The sequence below is a fragment of the Canis aureus genome, chromosome 26 (assembly GCF_053574225.1).
Source record: "Canis aureus isolate CA01 chromosome 26, VMU_Caureus_v.1.0, whole genome shotgun sequence".
Lineage (NCBI taxonomy): Eukaryota > Metazoa > Chordata > Mammalia > Carnivora > Canidae > Canis > Canis aureus.
Window position 1 is genome coordinate 21,295,700 of NC_135636.1, and position 22,142 is coordinate 21,317,841.

Here is a 22,142-nt window from a genome sequence, read left to right on the forward strand (position 1 = left end):
GGAGGAGGGCAGAGGATACCTAAAAATTCTACAGATAGTATTTGTTTTATAATAAGTTCATTTTCTGTTTTATAAATTCTGTAATTGTTCATTTCTAACCAATGGGATGAATAGATGAGCAGCTTACATGTCTGAGGGGATTGGGAATCTCTATCCCTGGAACTGTCCCAAATTTGGGAAAAATAATTAGAAAAATAAGTCTAACAAAAATCCAAATAAAAATAAAAATTCATTATGTAGGGGCACCTGGGTGGCTCAGTTGGTTAAGTGTCTGGCTTTGGCTCAAGTAATGATCTCAGGGTCCTGTGATCTGCTTCTCCCTCTGCCTCTCCCCCTGCCCGTTCTCTCTCTCTCTCTCTCATCAATAAACAAAATCTTTTTTAAAAATCCATATGTAGGGGACCCCAGGGTGGCTAAGTCATTTGAACGTCTCCCTTCAGCTCAGGTTATGGTCCTGAGGTCCTGGAATGGAGCCGTGAGTCAGGCTTGCTGCTCAACGGGGAGTCTGCTTCTCTCCCCACCCGCCCTCATGCTTGCACGCCTGCATGCACACTCTGAAATAAATAAAATCTTTTTCAAAAATCCGTAAGTAAACTCTTAGGTCTCATGCTTGAAATTAATTTCGAATTTTTATATCTCTACCCTTTTTATTAGTATAATTTTTTTAAAAAGCAAAATATACTAGTCAGGTATCTTATCCCAAGTAATCTAGTCAATCATGTAAGTGCTAATATTAAGAGAACAAAAGAATATGAAAAGAAAAAGGATTGTAAATAATTAACCTTGGATAATTAGCCAGTTGACAGTGTACTTTAGTGCTTTGAAAACGTAAATACCATTTAGAGCCACTAATAGCTATTGTGCAATCACAGCTATACTGTGTTTGGTTCCTTATCCTTTAATTGATTCTTTGCTGAGGAAGTTGTTAGAAATAAAAATCCCACCCATAGAGAGTAGTAATATCTTGCCACTTTTATGCTTTCCTTGGTAAGTTGCAAAGCACTGAAGGGTCTGGTTGTGCTAAATATCAACACATCTTAGGCTTTTGAAAATTCTGCAACCCATTCTTTCTCACTTGTCACTTCTATTTGAAGCATAAGCTTTTTGAAAAAAAAAAAACTGTGCCAAGTCTATTATTTTCTACTGATAAATTGACAAACTAGAAACGTGTTTGTCTCCTCATATATCAGACATACAATGAGGCATAGGTTTGTTATTTATAAGTTTTCAGTGTGGGACACACTAAACTTGAGTCACTTTCTGTTTCTTGAGACCAGAAGAAAATAGTGATAATGCAAAGTAGCTTTGCAAATGGATCTCATATAAGTAATAATGATTGGGAGTTAAAGCAAACCAGAAAATTGACATTATTTCTCTAGGAATCAAGTTAAACTTTGTAGGAGTGAGCCATAATCATTGACACAAAAAAGCCAGTAACTAGTAACTTAAATAAGGTACAGGTTTAAATCCTTGTAACAGATAGACCAACAGCCTTAAATAGGAAGGAATAAAATGATTGGGTTTAGATTCAGAACAGGAGAGGGAATTTGTTATAGGGCAAAGCTCCTCGGGACTTGCAGAGATTAGCTCCACCTATACTCTATAATTTAGTTTACTCTTTAACTTACTAAGAGTTTAAAGTATTAAGAGATCTAAACTAATTCTTTTTTCGTCATCTTCTAGTGCCAACTTTTCCTCATTCCTCCCAATAAGAGTACTGCTGGTACTAGAATATATGAACTATCAAGTCTTTACCTAAGAATTTTTATGCAGTCCATTCTTGTAGGAACCTCTAAAAGAAATAAAAATGCTCACGTAGGCAGGCATTATCTACAAATAAGGGAGTAAAATGGTTTTAATATATGGTAATAATGGTTTTAATATATTTAAACCTCTGCCCTTAATAAATATTTTTAAAGTAACAAAGGGATTTTTAATATTAGTGTATGACTTGTTTTATTTTCCATTCTATTCCCCTTTGCTGTCAAAAATTTAAGATTCTTTTCCTTTTTGTAGCTTAGAGACAAAGCTACCTGTTGTTGGCAGCTTTCTGGTGATCACAATGCTGTTTTAATGTTATTATCTATCCTTTCCATTTCAGGACAAGTGACTGAATTTTGGAAAATGAGAAATCACTCCCACTCCCCACTGGAAAAAAATTAAACCAATGCTGTGGACTCCTTCAGTGCTTTACTTCTGAGAGAAACCTTCAAATGTGAGTACAATTTTTTTTCCTCCACAGAATCCTAAGCACCTTAGTTAATTTTAAAAGTGTTCACATAGGGGCACCTGCCTGGTTCAGTTGGTGGTGCATGTGACTTTTGATCTTGGGGTCATGAGCTCAAGCCCTACATTGTGTGTAAAGATTATATAAGAAAAAAATAAAGGGGTTCATGTAATTACCGAAAATGGAATGCAAGTATGAGAGTTTTATATTTTAAAGTGTTTTGGGGGGCACCTGGCTGGCTTGGTCAGCTAAGCGTTCAGCTCAGGTCATGATCTTAGAGTCCTAGGATAGAGCCCCACATCATGCTCCCTGCTCAGTGGGGAGTTTGCTTCTTTCTCTCCCTGCTTCGGTACATGCGCGCTCTCTCTTTTTCTCTCTCTCATATAAATCAATAAAATCTTTAAAAAAATAGTTTTTTCTCTCTCTCATATAAATAAAATCTTAAAAAAATAGTGTTTCTGAATATGACGCATACTCTTCAGCTATTAATTTCCTGCACACACTTCATATTCCTTAAGAATTGAGCAGAGTTGTTCATATTTGTATAAACCATGTCTCCATACAGCTCAGCATTAATTTTTTTTTTCAGTTAAATCAAGTTATTTAATAATGTTATTTCTGGTAAACATGCTGATACATAGGAAAAGAGGGTGTAATGCTGGGCAGCTTGGTACTGATAGCATTAAACATAGTTGTGTTTCCTGACAACATTGGAGTCAGACTAGGTCCCTTCTGACGTTATGAGCAAAAGTAAAGGGCTGGATCCCTTTTGAAATATTTTTCACTGTTTTCTCATTAAAACTGAGATTTTACTCAGTAGAACTAGGTATTACCAAAGTAGGGTCAGCTTGTATAGCTGTCAGCCAGAGTTTGGGATGGATTTTCTGGTACAAAAGCCACCCTCTCAGGATGCCTGGGTGGCTCAGTGGTTGAGCACCTGCCTTCTTTCAGGGCGTGATCCTGAGTGATCCTGGAGTTCTGGGATTGAGTCCCACATCGGTCTCCCTGCAGGGAGCCTGCTTCTCCCTCTGCCTCTCTGTGTCTCTCATGAATAAATAAACAAAATTAAAAAAAAAAAATAAATCCACCCTCTCTCTTCTGTTCTTGTCCATTCCAAGTCCATTTCCTGGGAGGAAAATTAGATTAAATATGTTCTTTCCCTTTTTCCCACAAATACTTAGAAAACTGTTATATGCCAGCCAGGTACTAGATTCTAGGCAATCTGCACATGTCTCTATTCTCAGAAAACTTACATTATTGGACCCTAGCCCCTAAAAGATTAAAAAAAAAAAAGCCTTCCATGGGATGTTTTCCTATATAAACTGGCGAAAACTCTAAAAAAATATGCAACACAAATTTCATATAAAATTTTAAAGGATGATGATTGTAGCCAAGAGCCCTTTATCCTGCAGTCACATCTTCTGACACTGTCCCCCTCCTGCCTCCCTCTGCCACTTTTAATGTTCCTTCTGATTATCTCAGGCCGGCTCCCCAGTATGGAGTTTTTGTGAATTCACTATAAGTATCTATACTCATAACTAGAAGTATTGTATATGATCTGGGTGGAGTGCTTTGGATAGGATGTATGCATGAGGGTTTAGTTGCAGGAAATACAAATCCCTTGTAGCCGCGGTAAAAACAAGGATTGCAAAATGGAATTGGGTGCTTGTGATATTGTCAGAAGGGCCGGAGGAGTGGGTGCTTCATGGTGGGTCTCCAGAACTGACTCTCAGAAAAATGTTGCAGATCTGGCTTGCCACAGAAGCTTCTACCCCCACAGCAGTGAGAAAGGTGGAGAATGGGGTGTACTGCCATCACACCACAGCTGCTTCTCAATGGTTGGTAGAATTCTGCTGCAGAGAAACTAAATGTCTCCTCAACTACACATGCCACCAGAAAACAACAGGCAGGGGGAAGATTGTTCTCTTCACATCCACCTCCAAATCTCACAAAGGATGTCCAGTCCCTGCAATCCAACTCAAACTCAGAACACCAGCTGCAAAAGGAGTTTGGGAAGTGTCATTTCTTTGCTTCCCAGGCTCTGCATGGCAGATACATGAGGAGGGAGGAATGAAAGTTAGTATCAAATCACTGTATTTACAACATTCATCACTTCGGCGAGGCAATATACATCTACAAAATTCTACCGATTCATAACCTGTGTAACAAGAGCAACTACAACAGGTTCATGCAAGAACCACATTTCTCTCCTTTATAAAAGGAGAGTTGTTTGTGCAAGCCCATCACTGTGTGGTGCATATTCCTCTTCTGTTTCAGCTACATTCTCACCCTGATAACCTCTTCCAAAGGACTAAATTATCAAGTTAATTATCACCGATGCATTTAAAACACTAGAGGAAAATAAGAGGGTGGGAAGCAAATTGAGTAATGTACAGTGCAGGCCTCTCCACAACTGCACATGAGGTTGTTAACGTTTAAAACGGTCTTCCTCCATTCCCATTCCTTACTCCCTTTCCATCTCAGCTGCTCTGGATTCTTTACCTGGTAGAATGACTCAAAGCCTCATTCCTGAGGAGTCTGAGCCTTTAGAGATCATGCCTATAGCCTTCCACCACTCCTTGCTGGTGGACGTGTATATAGTAAGAGCTGCCCCAGAAGATTCTTTAAGATTCAGAAATCTTAGAGATTTCTGCCTCTATTTGTAGGAGTGACTCAGTTCCCCCCCTCATTCTCAGGTCTGGCATTAATCCTCTTTTTTTCTTCTTCATAGGCATAAGAGCCCAGTATGTTTTGGTGGCAGTTTCAACTCCCAGTTCAGTGCAGGCATTGCTGTGTCCTCTGACAGATGTATTCCTCCTTTAGATAGAAGGACCTCTAGCTAGTAAAGCCCCATTTTATGGGGATTCAAAACAAAAACGTTATGAATGGTCATTAGAAGAACAGTGAAACTGTTCTAAAATTTGCATCTTGTTTCCTAGGCCCACGTATTCTGGCTGTGGGAGAAACAACCATAGAGTGGTCACTAGCTTGGAGAAGTTCACATAGAACAGTACCCCAGACTTACAAGGTGTTGCACCTAGCTGGCATGATAACAGAATCTTCATTATCTGTTCCAATGTTCCCTAGGGCCAGATGCTTTTGGTTAAATGGGGTACATAGTAAAGACAGTAGCATATGAACTTCAGCCCATTGCCTTATTTCTTCAGTTGTAAAGTGACTTTATCAGGGGTAATACTATGTGGGATATCATGGTGGTGAATAAATTGAATAAATTCACATATGGCATTGTTCAGAGAAGCAAGGCAGGAAGGACATCCAAAATAAGCTCCCTGCTCACCCCCAGTGAAAACAAATTGCTGCCTCCTAGAGGCCCAGTGTAATTGATCAAACACCAAGTGGCAAGTTAGTCCCCTTGAAGCATGGTACTGTTATTTCAGGATAGATTGCTCCACTGGCTGATTAGATACTCAGCAATGGTGATAGTATATGTCACCCTTGGTGAGGGGAGGTTCAGGCTTGGTGAGCGTAAGCCAACCTTGGCCTCATGGTCACTATGTTCATGAATTCATTGAGCAAGGACTCGGGAGGCGAGAGAAAATGACTAGCTGACATTCATGGAGTAGGTGAATCCATTGAATTGTGAAGCTCCTTTACAATGCTCCTTTAGTGAGCATTCACATGGACTGAGATATTCTCATGCTCAGAGCATATTCTGAGAAGCTCATTCACACGCCTCTTCCCCAGACTGACTTTCACTCAGCAAATATTTACTGTGTGCCTGTTACATGCCATGTACTGCTATAGGAATGGGAGATTTAACAGTGAAGATGATAGTAAAAAAAAAAATTCCCATCCCTACGGCTTACATTCTAGTGGGACTTAAGGAAACGGGCATGAAAAAGACTACCTAGTATATTAGATTGTATTGTTTGCTACAGAGAAAGCAGGGAAGGATGATAGAGTTGGGGGGAGTGCAGTTTTGAACAGTGTCTAAGAAAGATGGCACTAAGAAGGTGACATTTGAGTAATGACCCAAAGGAGTTGGGAGGATGAGCCATGTGGCTCTCTGGTGGAAAAGCATGTTGGATGGCAGAAACATGTGCAAAGGACCTCAGGTAGGAAATATGCCAGGCATGTTTTAGGACCAGCAGAGACCAGTGTGGCTGAAACAGAGTGATTGAGGAACATGAGAGCAGTGAGAATTGAGGTTAGAGTGTGAACATGGGAAAAGGTGTGAAAGACATTTTTCTATTTAGTAGCTGCTCCCCTTAGCTCCACCCACTCACCCACCTCCACCTCCACACAGCTCTAATCTACAGTGGTATTCTGAGTTTCCTGAGATTCATGTTAGCTCACAGGTAATACATGACATTTGTTTTTAGGCGTATCTTGCATACAACAGTTTGTGAACTCATCTGAGTCTTTTTGTTTCAATAGATGAGTTGAGTCCATTTGCATTTATTAATGTGACATATTTAAGGTGACTTTTGTCGTGAATATGTTGGGCTATTTTAAAACTTTTCCTGATGTAATGTTTTCTTGTTCTGTTTTTGTTTCTTTTCTAAAGTTTGTACCTGGGATTTGTTTTAATCAGGTATGGTAAGTTCACAGACACAAGACAATTGCTTTTGAAAGCATTAATTATATTTACCAACGGAAGGGGGCATACTGTTCCACAAAGGACCACATGGGGAAGCACCCAGGTTGGTCAGGAGGCAAGAGGGAGGGGAACGCTAGGCCTTTATTGCTGTGGTTGTGGGAAGTATTTAGGTGGGGGATATCCCCTACTGGGCAGGAAGTGAAACAAAAATGTTGGGGTTTGTGGTTAGAGGGTTAGTTGCAAAAGCTGGGATCACAGAGGAGATGTAAATAAGTTTGGTCTTGTGATTAATGGAGGCCAAATAGACAACCCAATATGGAAGAAAACTGGAAGAGATTCTCCTGATAATTTATTATCATCTTTTTCCCTATAATTTTATATAGTTGTTATAACCTTTGAGTTTTTAAACAGTAGTTTTCTTCTTTAATATAATGTAATATATTTATACTTTATATATATACACACACACATGAACAAACTATATATTACATATCCTTGTCCTGTCTCATCTACCACTTTATTTTGATGTTGTCTTTTGTGAAATATGCTTTTAATTCTATTAATAGATTTATCAGCTTTATGTATCTTTTAAGCCCCACCCCAGCCTTTAAAGATGAAATCGTATTTATACCATTTTCTCCCTCCTTTTTTTCAGACTCATATTTACATTATGTTCTATGGCAATCATTCCCACATTTATCTAGTTTTTATCTGACAGGTAAACAATGTACATTGCCGGTTTTTCTTCCTATTCATCTAGTTTGCTATTATTGGTCATATTTTAGTAGATTCTACAAGAATGGCTCACTTTCTGAGTTCTTGTATGTTAGGAAGTGTTTTTTGGCTTTATACATGAATGGTATTTGTCTGGCAATCGAGTACCATTTGAACACTCTCCTAACAAATGAGAAAGCTTGGTTTTATTGGTCTTGCCTCACTAAAGCAGAACCCAAAAACTTCCCTAGCATTCTATGGAAGGGACATTTAATCTAGCCTTCTTCAATCAGATGTTTCTAAATGAGATTTATATTTCAAATGCAGCAATTTAAGGAGACCCCATGAAGAACACTTTGTTGCTCTTTTGGTGTGTGTGTGTGTGGGGACATTCTTCCACTTTTCTGCAGGGGCAGTCATTTCCCAGTGTCTCTAGTATAGAAGTGGCACCAGTGGGCTGTGGAGGCACAGTACTTTCCTCTAGGGTGTGCGGCAGTAGAGTGGTAGTGGCTTCCTCTTCAGGTCAGTTCTAAGGCATGGCTTTAGAAAGTGCTCCTTGCAGCATAGAATTTTGGTCCACCAATCTTCCAATAATTCTGTGAGCTAACCAAAATTCTTTAAAAAAAAAAAACAAAAACCATAAAACAAAAAAAAACCCTCATTTTCCTGCCTAATCAAGTCAGTCAGTTTCTGTTGTTTGCAACCCAGATGCTGCAAATTATAGCCAAGTGGGCCAAGTCTGACCCACTACCTATTAAGTAATTCTTAAGAATTAAGAATATTTAGCATTCTCAGAATGAAATTTTTATGAAATTCAGATTTCAATGTTTGTGAATACAGTTATATTGGAACACAACCACACCCATTTATTATGTATGGCTGCTTTAGAGCTAAAATGACTGAGTATTTGCGACAGAGACCAGAGCCCAGAAAGCCAAAATTTTCACTATTTGGCCCTGTACAGAAAAAGTTGGACTCTTGGTTTGCAATTAAGAAATCTGACTAAAACATCTGGGTATAAATTCTTTCTTAAAAACCTTGTAGGCATTGCTCTATTGTTTTACTGATAAATATTGCTTTAGAGAAATTTGAGAACAGCCAGATTTTTTTTTCTCCTTCAAGGTAGCTTATCTGTGTGACTTCTCATTGAACCTCTCTTCTTCTGTTTCTGTACTCCAGCAAGATCCTGAGAAGCTGCTGCTGTCAACCTGTATGCCATATTCACACTATTGCACAGGGTTTTACTTTTTGCCCCAAATGGAGTATATAGCTTATTTTAAGAGAAATACTTTGTTGGTTTATTCTACAGTATTCACCACCAGACATCATCTCAGCCTCTTCCCTCTTGTAAGGCTACCTAGATCATCCTCATAGTTTTTGGCAGCTTTTCCTAGTATGTTAGAGTTTGGGGGTTCAGTTGTTTCCTGGTTCATAGAAGATGCACTATATATTTTTATCTTTCAGTTTCCTTATTAGTTTTGAGCAACTTCACAGGAGCGAAAGGGGAGAATGCCTCCATCTTGTTGCTAGAAACCTTTTATTCTCTTGTTATTTTTCGTATTCTTAAATAAAGTTGGTTACCTACTTTAAGTTCTGTGTCCCCATTTATAAGTGGTATAATCACCCACTGTATGTGTATCCAGCATACGGGTATGTGTCAAAATCAGTCCTACCTGCTGGGACAGAAGCAGCAGAATAAAGCAAAATCTTTGTCCTTACAAGGCAGAACAAGAGATGGTAGCTTGGTCCAGAGTAGTGGAACTGGAAGTAACTAAAAGTGCTGAGTGAATTTGCTGATGGACTGATAAGAAGATAAAAGAAAAAAAGAGGTAAAGATAACACCAATATTTTTGGCATGAGAAACCACCAGGATAGTTATTAAACATAAAATTTCAGAATACCTGGGAAAAGAAAGATCCAAGTACCTTCCCAAGAAGAGAAAAAAGTTCACATGCCAAGAACAAAAATCATAATGGCCTTGGATTTCTAAACAGCAACACTGAAAACTAAAAACAATAGAGCAACATCTATTTTTAGTTTTACAAACTAAAATTCTATACCCAAACTATCAATTCAGGGGTAAGGGTAGAATTTGCCTTATGAACTTGTTTTCAGGAAGCTACTAGAAGATGGGTTCTACCAAAAGGAGTCAGTGAAACAAGAAAGAGGATGACATAAAAGCCAGGAAATGGGACAGAAAATGAGAAGTCTCAAGATGATAGCTGTGTAGTTCAGACTGGAAAATGCTAGAGAAATCCAGAAGAGGTTTCAAAGAAGTTAAAATAGATTTGATTTGTTTGCATGTTCTGAGAGGAGACTTAGACGTACAGTGGAGCCTCAGGACCAAATTAGTGGTAGATACAGAGAAAGCTAAATAGCTGAAAAACAAATTAATTATTAACTCTAAGGAAAACAAAAGTCCAGTACCAGAAAGGAAATGAGTAATATTCAATAGTCATAATAACGTTACGGCTAAATATAGATTTAATGAAAAACCAAGACATATAACTAAACTGGAATGAAATGGGAAAGTGTGTGTGTGCGTGCACGTGTGCAGAGGGTTTAGAGAAGAGTATCTCACCTTCTGTGTGCTAAATTAATGAGGCTCCTTAGTTTTATATAAGTCTTGCACAGCTATTGACTTAAAACAAGTACATATTTAACTTTGGTAATACAACATAATATAGTTTAAAATTTTTTTAGTAGCTAAGATGTTAAATATGTCAATAAAAATTATCTCCAATTTTTTTTGGAACTGAAAGTTGGTTTCAATTTATTTCTAAAGGTATTCAGTTTTTGTGTATCAGAACTAATTAAACATTAAGATGTAATTTTGCAAATACTTACCCAGATGGACATTTAATATGAAAAACTATGAAATATTTATAAGAATAAAAGAGGTCAAAAATAACAATATGAATAATATATATTTACATCATTAAAATATAAACATTTTTAATCTTTCAGAGGAGCTGTAAAAAATAAACACCTAACTTTATCACTTCTTAAAAATCAACAGTCTCTTCGTATTACATTAGTTTTAGGACATCATTTTCCAGAGAACAGTATTTTTTTTTTAACATATTGTTTATTAATGAGATGGTTTGTTTGTTTGGTTATTTATTTATTTATGAGATGGTTTTAAACTGCTAATAATCCTAGGAGGTCCTGGTTCGGTAGTCCACTTACATAGTTTGAAGCTGATAAACCTTCGGGCCTTTTTTCAAGAGGTAACCTTGGTCATTTAGTGATCCAATAAAATTTTCAAAATCAACAACCTGGAATAAAGTATCAAAAAAACAGCCCATTAAGTAATATGCAAAAATATGATTTATAAAATGAATCACTCAAACAGAAATAAACATTTCTCAAGTTTCTTGGGCAAATACATTTATTTGTACTTCCTCATAGAGAAAACTGCTTACATATAAGTCTTTAATTTTATTATGATTATATTCTAGTTGATTAGCTGAGCTAATAAAAAAAAAGCAGAAACTTCATTATCTAGAGTATTTTTTGTATTTGTTTTAGATTAGCTTCAAAAACAAAATTAGAGTAGCTTCAATTTTGAAATTTATTAGGCAATTTTCCATATAAACTTTTACATGCTTAAAGTTGTATTACATCCATCTTCACTAAAACTTTTAAGTAGGTAGAGCTGTCTGGCCCCAGGAATTACAGCTATCAAATCATTCTGAACACCTGTGAACTCAGCCAGGGATCTAAGAAAAGAACTGCAATTCTACAAATAGAAAAGCAACCAGTTTCTGCAAGAATGACAAAACAAAACCTCACTTCAAGAAAGAGAATAAGAGGCAGTACTGACTGCCAGGGACCTAATCAGTATGGATATAAGTAAGATGTCGGGACTAGAGTTCAGAATAACAATTATAAAGATACTAGCTGGGTTTGAAGAAAAGCATAGAAGACACTAGAGAATCCCTTTCTGGAGAAATAAAATAAGTCAAAATCAAAAAGGCTATAATGAAATGCAGTAAAAATGAAGGCTCTAAACGCTAGGATAAATGAGGCAGAAGAGAGAGTGATCTAGGAGACAAAATGATGGAGAATAAAGAAGCTGAGAAAAAGAGAAACTACGACTGGATCACGAGGAGAGAACTCAAGAAATAAGTGATACCATAAAGTGAAATAATATTAGAATAATCCCAGAAGAAGAGGATTCCAGAAGAGGAAAGATAGAGAAGGGTAGAAGGTACAGTGGAGCAAATTATAGCTGAGAACTTCCCTAATCTAGGGAAGGAAATAAGCATTCAAGTCCAGGAGGCACAGGGAACCACCCCCTCAAAATCAAAAATAGGTCAACACCTCGGCATGTAATAGTGAAGCTTGCAAATCTGAGACAAAGAGAAAATCCTGAAAGCAGCTTGGGGCAAGAGGTCTGTAACCTAAAAGGGTAGAAACATTAGACTGCAGTAGGTCTATCCAGAGAGACCTAGCAGGCCAGAAAGAACTGGCATGATATATTCAAGGTGTTAAATGAGAAAAATATGCAGCCAAGAATACTTTATCCAGCAAGGCTGTCATTCAAAATAGAAGGAGAGATAAAGAGCTTCCAGGACAAACGGAAACTAAAAGAATTTATGATCACTAAACCAGCCCTGCAAGAAATATTAAAGGAGATCCTTTATGGGAAGACAGAGCCCAAAAGTAACATAGACCAGAAAAGAACAGAGATAATAACTGAAACAGTGACTTTACAGGTAATACAGTGGCACTAAATTCATATCTTTCAGTAGTTACTCTCAATGTAAATGGGCTGAATGCCCTAATCAAAAGACACGGAGTATCAGATTGGAATAAAACAGCAAGACCCATGGATATATTGTCTGCAAGAGACCCATTTTGGACCCAAAGACACCTTTAGATAGAAAGTGAGGGAGTGGAAAACCATTTACCATGCTAATGAACACCAAAAGAAAGCTGGAGTAGCAATCCACATGTAAGACAAACTAGATTTTATTTTATTTATTTATTTTTAAAAAATGTTTATTTATTTATGATAGTCACAGAGAGAGAGAGAGAGAGAGAGAGAGAGGCAGAGACACAGGCAGAGGGAGAAGCAGGCTCCATGCACTGGGAGCCCGATGTGGGATTCGATCCCGGGTCTCCAGGATTGCGCCCTGGGCCAAAGGCAGGCGCTAAACCGCTGCGCCACCCAGGGATCCCGACAAACTAGATTTTAAACCCAAGACTACAATAAGGGATGAGGAAGGACACTCTATCATAATTAAAGGGTCTATTCCAACAAGAAGATCTAACAATTGTATTTATGCCCCTAACATGAGAGCAGCCAATTATATATACCAATTAGTAACACAATTAAAGAAACACATCAATAATAATACAATAATAGAAGGGGACTTTAACACCCCATTCACAGCAATGGATAGACAATCTAAGCAGTAGATCGACAAGGAAACAAGGACTTTGAATGACATACTGAACCAGATGGACTTCACAGAGATATTCAGAGCATTCATCCTAAAGCAACAAAATACATATTTTTCTTGAGTATATACGGAACATTCTCCAGAATAGATCATACTGGTCACAAATCAGGTCTCAACTGATAGCAAGAGACTGGGATCATTTCCTGCCTATTTGAGACTTGAATTCAATCAGAAGAGATGTGGAAAGAATTCAAATCCATGGGAGGTTAAAGAGCATCCTACTAAAGAATGAATGGGTCAACCAGGAAATTAAAGAAGAATTTTTTTAAATTCATGGAAACAAATGAAAATGAAAACATAACCATTCAAAACCTTTGGGATGCAGCAATAGCAGTCCTAAGAGGGACATATATAGCAATACAAACCTTTCTCAAGAAACAAAAAGGTCTCAAGTACACTAACCTTATACCTAAATGAGAAAGATAGCAAAGAAAGCCAAAACCCATCAGGAGAAGAGAAATAAAGATTAGAGCAGAAATCAATGAAATAGAAACCAAAAGAATAGTAGACTAGATCAACGAAACTAGGAGCTGGATCTTTGAAAGAATTAATAAGATCAATAAATCTCTGGCCATACTTATCAAAAAGAGGAAGGACCCAAATAAATAAAATCATGAATAAAAAAGTAGAGACCACAACCAATACCACAGAAATACAAACAATTCTAAGAACATATTATGGGCAACAATATGCCAAAAAATTAGGCAATCTGGAAGAAATGGATGCATTCCTAGAGACGTATAAACTACCAAAACTGACACAGGAAGAAATAGAAAACCTGAACAGACCCATAACAAGCAAGGAAATTGAAGCAGTAATCAAAAACCTCCCAACAAAGAGGAGTCCAGAGCTGATGGCTTCCCAGGAGAATTCTACCCAACATTTAAAGAAGAGTTATACCTATTCTACTGAAGCTGTTTCAAAAAATAGAAATGGAAGGAAAACTTCCAAACTCTATGAGGCCAGCATTACCTTAATCCCAACACGAAACAAAGATCTCACCAAAAAGAATTACAGACCAATATCCCTGATGAACATGGATGCCAAAATTCTCACCAAGATACTAGCCAACAGAATCCAAAAATACATTAAAAGGATTATTTACCATGACCAAGTGGGATTTGTTCCTGGATGCAAAGGTGGTTCAACATCCACAAATCAACTGATGTGATACACTACATTAAGAAAGAACAAAAACATATGATCCTCTCAATAGATGCAGAAAAAGTATTTGAGAAGGTACAGCATCCTTTCTTAAAACTTTTCACAATGTAGAGGTAGAGGAAATATACCATAATATCATAAAAGCCATATATGAAAAGCCAGTGAATATCATTCTCAATGGGGAAAATGCAGAGCTTTTCCCCTAAGGTAAGGAACACGACAGATATATACGCTCACCACTGTTGTTCAACAGAGTACTAGAAGTCCTAGCCTCAGCAATCTGACAAAAAAAAAGAAATAAAAGGCATCCGATTCAGCAAAGAGGAAGTCAAACTCTTACTCTTTACAGATGACAAAATACTCTGTGTGGAAAACCCAAAGGCTCCACCCCAAAATTGCTAGACCTCAAACAGGAATTCAGCAAAGTGTCAGGATATAAAATCAATGCACAGAAATCAGTTGCATTTCTATATACTGGCAATGAGACAGAAGAGAGAAATTAAGGAGTCGATCCCATTTACAATTATGCCAAACACCGTGAGATACCTAGGAATAACATAACCAAAGAGGCAGAGGATCTATACTCAGAAAACTACAGAACACTCATGAAAGAAACTGAGGAAGACAGAAAGAAATGGAAAAACGTTCCATGCTCATAAACTGGAAGAACAAATGTTGTTAAAATGTCTATGCTACCTACAGCAATCTATACATTCAATGCAATACTATCAACTTTTTTCACAGAGCTGGAACAAATAATCCTAAAATTTGTATGGAACCAGAAAAGATCCCAAATAGCCCAAAGGAATGTTGACAAAGAAAACCAAAGCTTGTGGTATCACAATTCCAGACTACAAGCTCTATTACAAACTTGTAATCATCAAGACAATATGGGACTGGCACATAGATCAATGATACAGAATAGTAAACCCAGAAATGGACCCTCAACTCTGTGGTCAGCCAGTTTTCGACAAAGCAGGAAAGAATATCCAATGGAAAAAAGACAGTCTCTTCAACAAATAGTATTGGGAAAATTGGACAGCCACATGCAGAAAAATGAAACTAGACCATTTTCTTATACCATACACAAAAAACAGACTCAAAATGGATGAAAGACCTAAATGTGAGACAAGAATCCATCCAAATCCTAGAGAAGAACACAGGCAGCGAATTCTTCAACCTCTTCAACCTCAGCTGCAGCAACTTCTGGCTAGACACGTCTCCAAAGGCAACGGAAAAACAAAGGCAAAAATGAACTACTGGGACTTCATCAAGCAAAGGAAATAGCTGACAAAACCAAAACACAACCAACAGAATGGTTGCAAATGTCTTATCAGACAAAGGGCTACTACCCAAAATCTATAAAGAACTTATCAAACTCAACATCCAAAGAAAAATAATCCAATCAGTAATGGGCAGAAAACATGAACAGACGTTTCTCCAAAGACAACAGATGGCCCACAGACACGTGAAACAATGCTCAACATCATTCGGCATCAGGAAAATACAACCAAAACCACAATGAGCTATGACCTCTCAGACCAGTCAGAATGGCTAAAATTAACAAGTCAGCAAACTACAGATGTCAGCAAAGATGTGGAGAAAGGGGAACCCTCTTACGCTGTTAGAATGCAAGCTGGTGCAGCCACTCTGGAAAACAGTATGGAGGTTCCTTAAGAGGTTAAAAATAGAGCTACCCTATGAGCCAGCAATTGCATTACTAGGTATTTACCCCAAAGATACAAATGTAGTGATCCAAAGGGGTACTTGCACCCCAGTGTTTACAGCAGCAATGTCCACAATAGCTTAGTTATGGAAAGAGCCCAGATGTCCATCGACAGATGAATGGATAAAGATGATGTGATATATACAGACACGTGCGCACACGCGCACAATGGAATACTACTGAGCCATCGAAAAAATGAAATCTTGCCATTTGCAACAATGTGGATGGAACTAGAGGGTATTATGCTAAGTGAAGTTAGTCAATCTGAAAAAGACCATTATCATATGATTTCACTCATTTGTGGAATTTAAGAAACAAAACAGGATCATAGGGGAAAGGAGGGAAAAATAAAACAAGACGAAATCAGAGAGGGAGATAAACCATAAGAGAAACTGAGGGTTGATGCAGGGGAAGGGGGTGGGTGTATAGGGTAACTGGGTAATGGACATTAAGGAGGGCATGTGATGGAATGAGCAGTGGATGTTATATAAGACTGACGAATCACTGACCTCTACCTCTGAAACTATAATGCACTATATATATTAATTTAATTTTTTTAAATAATTTCTTCCTTGTATGCTCAGTGTTGTTGTTTTTTTAAGATTTTATTTATTTATTCATAGAGATGCAGAGAGAGAGTAGCAGAGACACAGGCAGAGGGAGAAGCAGGCTCCATGCAGAGAGCCTGACGTGGGACTCGATCCAGGGTCTCCAGGATCACACCCTGGGCTGCAGGTGGCGCTAAACCGCTGTGCCACCGGGGCTGCCCTGAATTTAAATTTAAAAATGTAAAAACAAAACAACCCCACAAAGATGTTAAGATGACTTGCCCACAAGGGATTGTCAGAAAAACATGGAAAGTGAATCTTGCTGTATTTTGAAATACTCCAGAAAAGCCTATTCCAACCTTTTCATTCAAATCTTTATTTTTTTCAATCTCCATTTTATTAATTCCAGTATAGTTAAGTGTTATATTCAAGTGTACAATGGAGTGATTCAACCATTCTCTATATTATTCAGTGCTCCTCATGATAAGTGTACTCTTTTTTTTAAGATTTTTTCTTCTAATGATTTACTTATTAGAGAGAGAGACAAAACATGTGTGCGAGCACACACATGGGAGGGGGCAGGAGAGAATCTTAAGCAGACTCCTTACTGATTGCAGAGTCCAATGCAGGACTCAATCTCAGGACCCTGAGATCATGGCCTGAACCAAAATCAAGAGTCCGATGTTTAACCAACTGAGCAACTCAGGCACTCCTAAAGATTTTTATTTTTTAAGTAATCTCTACACCCAATATGGGGTTTGAACTTGCAATCCTGAGATCAAGAGTTGCATACCCCACCAACTGAGCCAGCCAGGTATCCCTCATAAAGTGTACTTTTAATCCCCTTCACCTATTTCACCCATCTCCTCCTCTGACCTCCCCTCTGGTTACTGTTTGTTCTCTATAGTTAAGAGTCTGTTTTTGGTTTGTCTCTTTTTTTTTTTTTTTTTTCCGTTTGTTTTCTTAAATTCCATATATGAATGCAATCATATGGTATTTATTTTTCTCTGACTGGCTTCTTTTGCTTAGCATTATACTCTCTAGCTCCATCCATGTTGTTGCAAATGGCAAGATTCCATTTTTTTAATGGCTGAGTAATATTCCAGTGTGTGTGTGTGTGTGTGTGTGTGTTTATTGCATCTTCTTTATCCATTCATCTATTGATGGACACTTAGGTCACTTCCATAATTTAGCTATTGTAAATAATGGGGCAATAAACACAGCAGTGCATATATCCCATTGAATGTGTTTGTATATTCTTTGGGTAACTGCACAGTAGTGTGAATGGTGGATCATAGGGTGATTCTTTTCTATTTTTTTAAAAGATTTATTGGAAAGAGGGATCCCTGGGTGGCGCAGCGGTTTGGCGCCTGCCTTTGGCCCAGGGCGTGATCCTGGAGACCCGGGATCGAATCCCACGTCAGGCTCCCGGTGCATGGAGCCTGCTTCTCCCTCTGCCTGTGTCTCTGCCTCTCTCTCTCTCTCTCTGTATGACTATCATAAATAAATTTAAAAAAATTAAAAAAAAACATATTAAAAAAAAAAAAAGATTTATTGGAAAGAGAGAGAGCACACATGAGAAAGTACAAGGGGCAGGGAGGGGCAGAGGGAGAGGGACAAGCAGATTCCCACTGAGCAGGGAGCCTGACTTGGGATCATGACTTGAGCTAAAGGCAGATGCTTAACTGGTTGAGCCACCCAGGCACCCTGATCACAATGTAGTTCTATTTTTAATTTTTTAAGGAACTTTCATACTGTTTTCTATAGTCACCCAAATCTTTTTGATATTTAGAAGTTCTATACTTAATATAAGACCTCGTGAAATTGTCATAAAAAAGATTTATTAAGTATTTGGTTTACCATACCTGAATGTTTAGCTCTTTGGCAATCTGCCGAAGTTGTTGAAATTGAAATAAATTATTGTAAGTTCTTTCAGCAATGTTGTTGAGAGCAGAAATAAATCTTTTTGCTGTTGACCTGTTGCTCATTCCAGAACCATGCTGGGATCGCTCAAAATCTAGTTTCCCAAATTCATCAGAGTAAGTTCCTAGCATGCTTAATGAAAAGAAAGAAAAACAAAGTTACCCCATGTGGCATGGCTATAGAAATCTTTGTTCCAGGTTATGAAAAGAAAAATGTGGAAGTAACCATGAGGCTCTCATATAGCAAAGATTTAAACATGTATTCACTAAATGGCCACTATGAAATTCACTATGGTATGAACTATGTGGAGATAAAAACATTTTTGGACACAGTTACCACTTTTAAGAAACATATGAGAAGAGAAAGGCCAAAGAATACAAAGTTGATACACTAGGGTATAAATACCTGGAGCATTCTTTTTGATTCATGAAAAAAAAAAAAATGAAATTCTAAACATAGTAAATCTAGGCTTTAGAGGATAAAGGTATGTTCCCAGCTCCTAGTGTAGCATCTGACAAATCAAAGATGTTTAAAAATACTGTGGGAATGAACTAGAAGACTTGCAGTAATGATGAAAGGATCTACCTATTATCTCCATTTTTCTGCTTAATCTTATTTTCACAATATCATCAAAGAAAGACATATGTACTTTGTAGTAGATTTTAGCCAGAAGTCTGAAAACACCAGAGATACAGTTAGTCATCATCTGTAACCCAGCTTAATGGCTGATTCCCTGCCTGTACAATGGAACAGATACAATCTCATAGCAAGGCTTACAGGCAAAGATGTTATTTAATCAGGAATTGGTTAATCAAAATAAATTGGTCACTTGCTAGGCAATAGACTTGTAGTGGTGAATAAAACAGTAATAATTCCTGCCCTTAAGGAGCTTAAGGCAATGAGTTTACAGAATTACTAAAATCAGCTTCATTTTGTTCGTGAATAGTAAGAGCCTACATGAAAGAGAAAGCTATACAAATAGGAATGAGTCATCCAAATAAGACTATAATAAATAATTAATATAATTAATGTAAATAAATATTATGAAGAGCTTATTCCTCTTAAGTTACTTTTTCAAAAATGCTTTAAGCTACTAAGTTAACTATTAACAACTAATATTTACCGTAATCACCATATGCTATCCCATTTAGTACAACAATCCCCTGATGTAGGGACTATTCTTATTCCCATTTTACAAATGAAAAAGCAAAGTCTAGTAAGGTGAGTGACTTGCCAGAGGTTATGCAGCCAATGAGTGGCATATCTGGGATCTGAATCTCAACTATATGGCTTCAGATGTGAAGATTTATAAATATCTGAGCCACTTTCCTAAAAGAGAAAAAACTCAATTATCTTTCATCTTTGAAGGTGGATCTATTCTCCTGTACTTCCTGGTATATTTTTAATTTTAAAGAAAACATGTTTACCCTTGCTCATAAACATTTAGCTTTTATAGCTATGTGCTTTACTAACTATGATGAACTGTATCTCACAGTTTTGACTTTTCTTATTTTGGCTCTGCTTCCAAGTTAAAATGTAATTTTACAGGTCCAAAACCACATTAAGGGCAAACATTCAAAAACTCAAGAGAAAGAAACTCTGAAATGGAAGAGTTAATAAATAAAAGATGATTACTAAAGGTCAACTTTACTATCAATGCAGTACATTTACTGAGGGCATACTGTGCTAAAAAGTATGATCCTGGATCCTGGAAGTATACTGGTAAATACAACAGATAAGGGCCCTGCTCTCACAGAGTATAGACTAAGGTCAGAAAGCATGGTAAGTGTAACAAACAATAATTCACAATCTAGTCTCAACGTGTTTAACTGGGTCTCGAAATCTACTATGGAACTAATGGCAGGTAATTCTAATCACTAGGAATCAACCTATTCTCATTATCTGAAAATTTTTATGAAAGCCAGTAAAGCGCATTGAATTCATGGAAACAAATTCATATCTCACTGTTTATACTTTAACAATGAGATTTTTTTTTTCAGAAGCCCAGAAGTAAACTGACAGCCTAATTCAGTTACAAGCAAGGCAACTCTGAGAAGCAGTAGAAACAAATACAAAGTTCTACAAGAAATGCTGAAGAGTTCCTCTTGGATGGAAAAGTATATATAAACACTGTCTGATGTCAGGATTTCAGACACACAGAACCAATTATAAATGAGAAATACAAGATTTTTATTGAAATGGTTTAAAGCATAATTTATCTTAAGCATAATGCTCAGATATGAGAACAAATCAGACCAGTGGACTTATTGTGGAGAAATACCAGATGACTGCTTGAGTCGGTGTCTAGGGCCTGATCTGAGGCCTAGGGGAAGTAAGTAAGGGTAAAGCTTCAAAAACAGAATGTTACAGGTAAGAGAGGGTGACAAGGTAACTGGATCCCTGATTTTGCTAGAGAGCCAAAGTGTAGTGCATACAACATTGTTCAGTAAAGCCAGGCACCAGAAGACCCAAAGGGTGAGAGATCGTTAAATGGAAAAGGAAACCAGGAGTAACAATGTTAGCTCCACCCTCAAAGATGGAGAGTTTAAGAGCAAGATGCTCAGAAAGATTGTAAACAAAGTGGCAACTTTTTGTCATTAAACAAGAAGTCCTTACTATTGGTCCTTGGTTTTAATTGGGGAAAAAAAGTTAGAATCCGGAATTTTGGTTAGATTCACTGACTTAGTTTTCTAGTGAAAAGAAGGTATCTATTGGGGCAATCTCTAGGTTTATTAGTCTGGTTTACCAGAAGTCAGGCAGACAACTGGTATTTGTGGCTATTCCTTTATGTCATATGCTAGTACACTGAACTCCTGGCAGCATGTTGTTGAGACAGTCATTCCTTTTTTTTTTTTTTTTTTTTTTTTATGAGACAGTCATTCCTAGGTTATCTGGGTGCTTACAAATGGCAACTGAAGGGTCTCCAACACAATGAAGTCAGTTGGAGAGAATGATGCCAGCGTGGTAAAAATTTCATCCACAAGACCCCACAAACCCTAGTACTGAATCATGTAAAAGAGAAAACTGATAGTCCAAGCTCTGTGTAATATTAAACCAATACAATAGATAAAAGGTAATGTTAGGAATTGATTGAAAGGATTGGTAGTCATCAAGTGTTAATGATTTTACCCATATGAGACTGTTGCTTTTGAACATTCTCAAAATATGTACTTCTGAATTGAGTTTAGAACTATGTGAATGTATTACCCATTCGAAAACACATTTTTAATATAAAGATTATGCATACAAATATTTTAAACCAAGAGTATAGTTTATTCAGAGAACAAATCGACTAAGTAAAAATAATTTTACTTGGCCTAATTAAATTTATAATTTGAGATGAAAAGAGGACTGGTATTTCATTTAAAAAAGCATTTAAAATTTAATCTTACCTATATTTCATAACTTCAACTATATCCTCAGCATCTTCTTTGGTTGCTTCCTCTCTTAATTCCAGTCTTGCTCGTGCCTTGGAAGAAAAAAGAAGCATTTTTAGATAACAAAAGTAGGTATATTTAACATTGTTTGAGGAGGGCATGGAATGTTGAAGCTTATTTCATTTATTCATTTTACATAAAATCTGATTTTGGGGGGAAAGGGGACTGTAACACAAAAAGAATAAAAATTATCTGAAAACTTGAGTATGAAAATAATCACTCGGGCAGCCCGGGTGGCTCAGCAGTTTAGTGCCTGCCTTCAGCCCAGGGCATGATCCTGGAGACCCAGGTTTGAGTCCCACATCGGGCTCCCTGTATGGAGCCTGCTTCTCCCTCTGCCTGTGTCTCTGCCTCTCTCTCTCTCTCTTTCT

The 22,142-nt window shown here is 37.3% G+C and overlaps 2 protein-coding genes across 22 annotated transcripts in view; one reads left to right on the top strand and one right to left on the bottom strand.

The window, feature by feature from the left end:
• Positions 1 to 22,142, top strand: part of LOC144297990 (uncharacterized) — a 107,633-nt gene that overhangs the window by 2,208 nt on the left and 83,283 nt on the right. For 6 of the 18 annotated variants that reach the window (XM_077872283.1, XM_077872286.1, XM_077872274.1 and 3 more), the window contains exon 2: positions 2,102 to 2,215. In XM_077872283.1, the coding sequence (XP_077728409.1) occupies positions 2,102 to 2,114 (13 nt within the window). In that variant the 3' untranslated portion in view covers positions 2,115 to 2,215. Of the gene's footprint in view, positions 1 to 2,101; positions 2,216 to 3,973; positions 6,747 to 9,224; positions 9,332 to 20,334; positions 20,452 to 21,791; positions 21,840 to 22,142 lie in introns of those variants that run through there. The other 12 variants (XM_077872290.1, XM_077872278.1, XM_077872284.1 and 9 more) reach the window with 5 other exon arrangements.
• MCM8 (minichromosome maintenance 8 homologous recombination repair factor) overlaps positions 10,411 to 22,142 on the bottom strand; it is a 42,911-nt gene continuing 31,179 nt past the window's right edge. For 3 of the 4 annotated variants that reach the window (XM_077872259.1, XM_077872262.1, XM_077872261.1), the window contains 3 exons: positions 21,727 to 21,803; positions 18,277 to 18,466; positions 10,411 to 10,780 (listed from right to left, as the gene is read on the bottom strand). In XM_077872259.1, coding sequence (XP_077728385.1) covers positions 10,688 to 10,780; positions 18,277 to 18,466; positions 21,727 to 21,803 — 360 coding nt within the window. In that variant the 3' untranslated portion in view covers positions 10,411 to 10,687. Of the gene's footprint in view, positions 10,781 to 14,078; positions 14,149 to 18,276; positions 18,467 to 21,726; positions 21,804 to 22,142 lie in introns of all 4 variants that reach the window. The other variant, XM_077872260.1, reaches the window with a different exon arrangement.